At 33.8% G+C, this 8,052-nt stretch overlaps 1 protein-coding gene and 1 non-coding gene across 2 annotated transcripts; one reads left to right on the top strand and one right to left on the bottom strand.

Moving 5' to 3' along the window:
- Window positions 1–470: 470 nt before the first annotated feature.
- LOC105638534 (uncharacterized) lies at window positions 471–4,108 on the top strand. The gene is made up of 5 exons (XR_016320208.1): window positions 471–920; window positions 2,012–2,513; window positions 2,642–2,843; window positions 3,031–3,516; window positions 3,607–4,108. It is a non-coding gene; the product is annotated as an uncharacterized LOC105638534 (transcript).
- LOC149497742 (uncharacterized) lies at window positions 4,041–6,055 on the bottom strand. The gene is made up of 2 exons (XM_089719710.1): window positions 5,898–6,055; window positions 4,041–5,563 (listed from the first exon to the last, which is right to left on the bottom strand). The coding sequence occupies exon 2, from the start codon at window positions 5,416–5,418 to the stop codon at window positions 4,249–4,251; it is 1,170 nt and encodes a 389-aa protein (XP_089575836.1). The 5' UTR covers window positions 5,419–5,563; window positions 5,898–6,055; the 3' UTR covers window positions 4,041–4,248.
- Between the last annotated feature and the right edge of the window lie 1,997 nt (window positions 6,056–8,052).

Here is an 8,052-nt window from a genome sequence, read left to right as displayed (position 1 = left end):
TTTAAATTATAATAAAAATATAATTAAATATTTAAAAAACAAAACAAAAATATTTTCAAATGTCTTATTATCATATATATTTATTAAAAAATAAACTTAAAACTAAAAAATAAAATATAATTTTCTAATTGGTCATAAGTAAAATTATTTTAAAATATTTAAATTTCATTCAGAATTCTATTAGAAATCTCATTATTGCGGAGGCAAGAATCTCCGGTATAAACAGTAGATTATAGTTTTTTTTTTTTTTTTTTCAAAAGAAATCTTTTAAAAGATAAGAAGTCAAACTTAAACAAGCAAAAGAACACAGAGAACACAGTGTCTTATAATCAGTTGGTCGAAAACAAGCATCCAACGTTGCCGAATTTTTACAACTAGAACTATACAATTTTGACAAGTCAATTGAATTCCTAATTTCTCTTTTAAATTATTCTACAGGTGACAGCTATTTTCACCGCTTTCTTCCAACCAGCCTCTTTAAATACCCCATATCTATCCTTCTGCAACTCACCTATCGCCATCTCCTTTCCTTTATCTTACTCTATACAGAAAAATGGAGCTAGAGCAACCAATCCCCAGAAATACTCCTAACGTTCAAAAACTTAGCTCTTCCAGTTTAGAAACTACTGATACATACACTTCGAGATCGACTACCTCGTCGAAAACTACAAGTCATTCGACGTCGTACAATGATCTTTGCAATCGCTCCGAATCGTTTCGGACACTGGAGATGGGCATTCCGAAGGACGTTTCGCCGGAGAAACGACTTGCTTGGTTGCGATCTCAAATTGTGGGTAATGGTGTGGAATTTGATTCTCCGTTTGGAAAACGAACGCTTACTTATGCTGATCATACTGCCTCCGGCAAGTCTCTTCACTATATCGAGAATTTCATCATTGACAATGTTCTTCCTTTTTATGGTATGCACATTTTCTTTTTCAATAGTTTTCATTTATTAATTTATTAATTGTTGTATTGAAGGCCAAATGCTTAATACCGTTGAGGATTAAGGAACCCTCTCTTAAATAGCAATCATTAAATTTGAATCTGAAACCTCTTCACATTTATATATTTTCTATGTCTGTGTTTGAAGATTAATGGTGTTAGACAGTTGAATGATAATTTAGAATAATCTATATAGGCTGCTGCTTGCCTGTTTCCATCAACCCATTGCGTGGAATCCCTTTAATTAGGCGGCTACCTGCATTTTTGTATTAAAAAAAATTATATAAATAAATTAGGAGAGTTACATAACATTAAAATATTCAACTCCTTGTCAGACATAAACACTCTTTAATAAGTATCGAAAACTTAAAAAATGTGTCTTATTATTTATTTTATTTTATTATTCTTGGACACGTTAGAGACATTTAAAAATTTTACTTATTTGAATTATTTTTATTTTACAATTTGTTTACTTATTTGAATTATTAATAGATTATATTTATTCAGTGTAGCGTTTGTATTTGTGTCTATGCAATCTATAAGATAACAAAATAGTCAGGGGGTGGAGGCACACTTACTAAAGTTAGAGGAAGCTAAAAGAAAATTTTTAAAATTAAGAGAGGCTTGCAATATTTGCAGGTAAAAATTTTAAAATTCTTTTGAATTTGGGTGTCCGGGTTTCCCAGTCATGGTCTTAGGTTTGAATAATAATACAACTTTGCTACTATTTTTTTTTTCAGAAAAAAAAAAAGAAAAAAAAAAAAGAGGAGTCAAGAACAGTTGTCCTCCTCTCCTTGAACATGACATTAGATACAGAAAACCCTTGAATTAATAATTATTATTAATTATTCATATATTAAGAAAGCCCTTTATTATTATTATTAATATTTGAAATGAAATAAAACCATTTATTCATATTATTTTCATTTTTTAATTGTCAAAACATACTATTAGTGTTATTTAATGTTTTATTTTATCTTTTAAGTATGCTATATTTATTAGTTATCAGTAAAGCTAATCATTTTCTAACCATAGAAATGCGCATTATTATTATTACCCCATATAGGGAACACTCACACGTGTGACAGTTACGTGGGACAACGAACAACAAAAATGTTACACGAAGCCACTCAATACATAAAGAAATGCTTAGGCGGCGGATTAGACGACGCGATAATCTTCTGCGGCTCGGGCACCACTGCAGCGATTAAACGATTGCAAGAGACAGTGTGCATTGCGGTTCCATCGATTATGAGAGATAGGCTAATAAAATGCCTTACCAATGAAGAGAGGTGGGTTGTCTTTGTTGGACCTTATGAGCACCACTCGAACCTTCTTTCATGGCGGCAGAGCTTAGCTGAAGTGATAGAGATTGGTACTGATGATGCTGGGTTAATAGACATGGAAGCTTTAGAGGAACGACTTAGCGTTTATAGGAATGCGAATCGGCCGATTTTGGGGTCGTTTTCAGCTTGTAGTAATGTAACTGGGATTTGTTCTGATACTCGAGGAATCGCTCAGCTTATTCATAAATACGGAGGATTCGTGTGTTTTGATTTTGCGGCAAGGTACATTCTTCTTCCTATAATAATAATTAATTAATTTCAATGTAAAAAAAAAGAATAATTAGTTAATAAATATAAAATCAATTTTTAAAAAATTAAATTATAAAGTTTTGTTTGGAAAATGTATACAGTGGGCCATACACAGATATTGACATGAGGTCTGGTGAGATGGACGGGTATGATGCTATTTTTCTGAGCCCACATAAGTTTCTTGGTGGGCCCGGATCGCCTGGAATTCTTCTGATGAGTAAAGCTCTTTATCAGCTAAGATCTTCTCCTCCGTCAACTTGTGGAGGAGGAACAGTTTCTTATGTCAATGGCTTCAATGAAAAGGTCAGCCCATCTATTTTGACTTGCCAGAAATTTATTGTCCCTCATTTGAATTTTCAAATATTTTTTCTATTGGAAACTTCAAACTTAGTGGAAAATAAATAGAAATAAAACATATATATATATATATATATATATATATATATATATATATATATATATATATATATATTTTTTTTTTTTTTTGCAGGACACACTATATTGGGAGGACATAGAAGAGAGAGAAAATGGAGGAACACCACAAATAATACAAACAATTAGGGCAGCATTGGCATTTTGGGTTAAAGAATACATAAGTTACAAAGTGATTGAAAAACAAGAAAACAACTACATAGAAAAAGCATTGGAGAGGCTGAAATCCAACAAAAATATATTGGTTTTAGGAAAAAATAATAGCAAGAGCAAAAAGAGACAAGCTATATTCTCCTTCCTCATATATTCTACAACTACTAGTAGTGAATTTTTAGAGGCAAAGGGAGAAGAAGATCTTAACATGTGGGCAGAGACAGGAAACAAAAGAGATAAGCCTTTACATGGAGCATTTGTTGCTGCTTTGCTTAATGACTTGTTTGGAATTCAGTCTAGAGGTGGGTGTGCCTGTGCTGGTCCTTATGGTCATTTTTTGCTCAACATCAATCAGACTACCTCTCTTGCAATTAGATCAGCAATACAAAAGGTAATTTGGTAAATATAGAGAATGTGAAAAATACTGCAACAAAAAGTAAATATAGAGAAATTTACCAACAAAATTGATGAATTTTTACAGGGGTATGTTGGAGTAAAGCCAGGATGGACAAGGATTAGTTTCCCATATTACATGTCTGAAGAGGAATTTGAGTTCATTCTTGCAGCAGTTGAATTTATAGCCATTTACGGCCAACGATTTCTTCCATTATATCATTTCAATTGGAAAAATGGCAACTGGACTTTCAAGAAAAAGGCATTTAAGGACTTGCCATTAGCTTGTGGTGGGAGAATTGTCAACAAACATACCTCCTATTTAGAGATGGCAAAAAATATTGCTAATTTGCTTCCAAAATTTCCTTCTCAACGTAAGCTTCCGGAAGATTTAGATCACAATCTCCTGTATTTCAGAGTCTAAATTTCATTGTAAAAGCCTGCAACAAAAAATTTGCCAATTTATTACAAGCTTTTGCTATGAAATACGTTATCTTGTTTATACAGCTCTGCTAAGTAGAATAAGGAAACAAAAAACACTGCTACTTTTTTTCTCTTGATAGCGTACAAAAACAATTAGTATTACAACTTATTGCCAAGGCCAGCTGCATAGAAGTCTGATACAAATATAAATATTGAATTGCAGAAAATAGAGACAAATTTAAGTCATATAACCCAAAACAGAACAACATCTCCACTGACTGTATAACAATTCTTCTTTCTTAAAATCTCACTTCATCTTCACACCTTGAGAACTTTTAGAGCAGCTCAGTAGCATTTTCACAAGCAGATCATTATTTACTACCAACTCCACGGTAGTCGCATCTGCAGAAAACCCCTTGCCAACCATTTCATCAATTAGTTCTGTTGCCATGGACAAATCATTGTGTCGGAGATATCCTTGGATAATCACATTATAAGAGCAATTATCTGGTGAGCAACCATTCCCTTCCATTTTCCTGAAAACCTTTAATGCTTCATCTAATAATCCTTCTTTACAAAGTCCTTTGACCATTATAGTGTATGTGAAAACATTAGGCTGCAATCCTTCTATGGAAACTCTAGAAAACAGCTCCTTTGCATCTTTAACCTTTCCAGCCTTGAACATACCATCAATTAGGGTACTATAAATAATAAGGTGAGGCTTCAACAAGTTCTTTTGCATTCCATGAAATAGATCCAATGCCATATCAAGACACATATGCTTACAAAAGCCATCTATCAAAACTGAGTACACCACCACGTTGGGAGAATAGCCACTAGCACACAAGTCCTTGAAAAACTTATGTGCAGCCCAAAGGCTCTTTGCTTTACACAAGCCACGGATAAGAGAACTATAAGTAACATCGTCAGGCATCAAGCCTTTGCAAGGCATTTCATCAAGAAGCCGCATTGCCTCATCTATCTTTTTTCTCTTACAGTAACAATGAATCAAGATGTTGTAGGTAAAAACATCAGGTGCACAACCCTTGCTTATCATCAGGTCAAATATTTCTCTAGCTTGATCCACTTGGTTGTGTAGACAATATCCATCCATCAATGAACCGTAGGTGATAACATTAGGCTCTGTTCCTCCCTGCATCATCAATTTAACTACACCATGAGCCTTTGAAACCTTTCCTTCCCTACAAAGTCCATCAACCAAAGTATTGAAGGTAATTATATTTGGTGTGACGTTTCCTCTCAACATTTGGTTAAGCAACATAAAAGCTTGCTTCCATCTGCTTGACATACACAAACCACGGATTAAGGTGCTGTAGGCCACAACATCAGGTAAGATACCTTCGCTCTTTATTTTGAAGAAGAGGTCTAATGCCTCAGCAACCAATGTGTCCTTGCAGAGGCTGTCAATGATAGCACTGTATGACACCACGTCAGGCTCACAACCTTCCTCGACCATTCTTTTCAGAACAGCAAAGGCCACATTGGTTTTCCCAATTTTACACAGACCATTCACAATCACAGTATAGGTATAAACATTGGGTTGATACCCTTTTTCAACAATATCATCAAACAAATCCACAGCTTCACCAAATTTATCCTCCCTACAAAGCCCATGGATTAAGGTATTAAACGTTACAATATCAGGCTTAAAACCGAGTTTGAAGATTTTACCGATAAGGGAGTACCCAAAATCGACATGGTCTAGATGGCAGAAGCAATTAATCAAAATACTTAAAGAATAAATATTATGTGAAATTTCAAACATTTCCATCTGTTTAGAGAGAGAAATGACAGCAGCATAATGTTTCATTCGAACAAGTGCAGATAATATTTTATTGAGTTCCTTAATAGGGGAAGGAGGATTACTATGAAGCATCAAATTAAAGGAAGCTAAACAATCATCAAAGTTGTGGAATGAATCAGAATTGCTTTTACCTCTCAAATGAGTACTGCTTTTAGAACTACTAAAAGAAACGGAACCAAAAATTTCCATTGGCCGACGAAGCCGAAAAACAGTAAGGCATCTCACGCTGCTAGTAGACATCATCGATTATCTGCCTATGCACAAAGCGAAAGAGAAGCAGTTTATCTTCCTCTGTGTAAACAGTTTTTGGAAGGAAATAGTTTTTGCTCTCGTTTAGTCTAATTTGATTTCTGTTCTTCAATGACGAAAATTGGATCGGGTCACCCACCATGAAACCAGACCCAAAATATGATTACTTCTTCAAAACCCAAAATTGCCCCTACCAGATTTCAACTAATTTCTTTTTTGGAAAATAAATAGTCAACGAATACAAATTTTTTTGATAAGTATTAAAACTTCTCTTTTTCCTTTTGTATACAATTCCTTTATCTTATACAAGTATTTAATACTGTTTGCATTATTCAAGCAATTGATCTGCTTTGAAACTTTGCAATTGGTCTGATAATTGATATGTTATATATGCTCATTTTAATCAAATTATCAGAATTAGATATAGACTTTATCATCAAATTATCCATTAAAGTTGGCACTAGATTCCAAAATTGGAGGAGGCCTATTTTATAGGGGAAATAAAAAAAATTAAAGTCAAATTTATATTTAATCCTACTTCATCAAATTTTGTCTTTTAGCATGTATTTTTAGATCTGTCGCTTATTATATTTGATAACTATTTGCTAGTTTATATTCTTTACTTGTCTCAATATATGTTTGAGTATGTAATACTTGTCTTCTTTATTCTATATATTAGGTAGAATGTGATAATCATATGCTCATTCTCATTTGATTGTATTAGTTTCCTATTTGAATCTAAATTCTAATTAAAATTTCAAAGTAATTAAATCAATAAAAAAAAAATTTATTTCTTGACGAATAAGTTTTTTCCCCTTTAATCATCAAGATGTGATGAAAGTTGATGGTTCATAGATGAAATACCCCGAATTTTTATTTTCAAAACTTTCGACTTTTTATTAAATCAAAAATCAGAATTTTCGACTGTACGGGATGCAGGTACTATATAATCCTAATTCGCGAGTTGGGCCAAGCCCAAAGTATAGTATCGTAACCCCTAATTGAGAATTTTCTAAACTCTTCAAGAATTATTTTGGGCATTGAATATTAAATCAATTAAAATAAATTAATTGGACCCGTAAAACAGCTTGAAATTTTTTGAAAACCAAGTGAAAAACTCAAAAACCAAGTAAATCGAACCAAATCGTTGAATCAGACCAAACCGATTCGAATCGAACCAAAATGATCTATTCCTCTCTCTTCTTCTTCTTCCTATCTAGCGCACGCAGTAGGTTTTCGTTCACCAGAGCTCAAGGTCCATCGACTTGACAATCCTCACCTTGCTACCGACCCCTCCGGCCACCGCTTTCTCTGTCATCGGTTCGTCGTAGCGCAAGCGAGAGAGAAGAGGCTGCGATTTCTTTCAATGATTTAACTCCAGCGACTTCCGGCCACCGGAGATCGAATCTGTTAGTTGTTAAACTTGTTTTTTTTAGTTTGCTGTCATAAACTTCAACTGGAAATTGTAGCTGTAAGCATTTAAGTTTTTTATTTGTTTTATTTCTCCATAAAATAAGGACTAGTTAGTTAAGGTGTTGAACTAGTTTTTAGGAAGTGACTTAGTGGAAGTAACGTGTTACTGAATTGTAGCAGGAGATTTGTTATTTTTCATTATATAAGAAAAACGGTGTTTGTTACTATACGTAACACACCACAAAAAGATTGTTAATTTTGAGTGTCTTTGCTTCTTCTTTATCTCTGTTGTTTACATTTGGTATCAGAGCCTCAAGATCAAGGCCTGATTTCAACAATGTCTCATTTAGAAATTGAGTGGTTAAGAAGAGAAAGAGAATAAAAACAGAGAGAGGAAATGAGTGAAACAAGCCAAAACACAGGTGCGACTGGAGATGATACCTCAAATGAAGTTGGTGTACGAATTCAAGAGAAGGAGGGATCCGTTACACTCAAATACCCAATGCTGACAAGATGTAATTATGCAGCTTGGGCAATTAAGATGGAGGTATTCATGATGGCACAAGGTGTTTGGGAGGCAATTGAGTCACCAGAAACTGTTGATAATCGCAAAGATAAGATGGC

This window comes from Jatropha curcas, chromosome 3, assembly GCF_041381405.1.
Source record: "Jatropha curcas cultivar XTBG-Jc1 chromosome 3, XTBG_Jcur_1.0, whole genome shotgun sequence".
NCBI classification, from domain to species: Eukaryota; Viridiplantae; Streptophyta; class Magnoliopsida; order Malpighiales; family Euphorbiaceae; genus Jatropha; species Jatropha curcas.
Note: the sequence above shows the minus strand (reverse complement) of the source record. Positions and strands in the feature narration are given on the sequence as shown.

Coding starts and splice junctions, on each gene's coding strand:
- LOC149497742 (XM_089719710.1), bottom strand. CDS start 5,418: ATGGTCGAGGAAGGTTGTGAGCCTGACGTGGTGTCATACAGTGCTATC.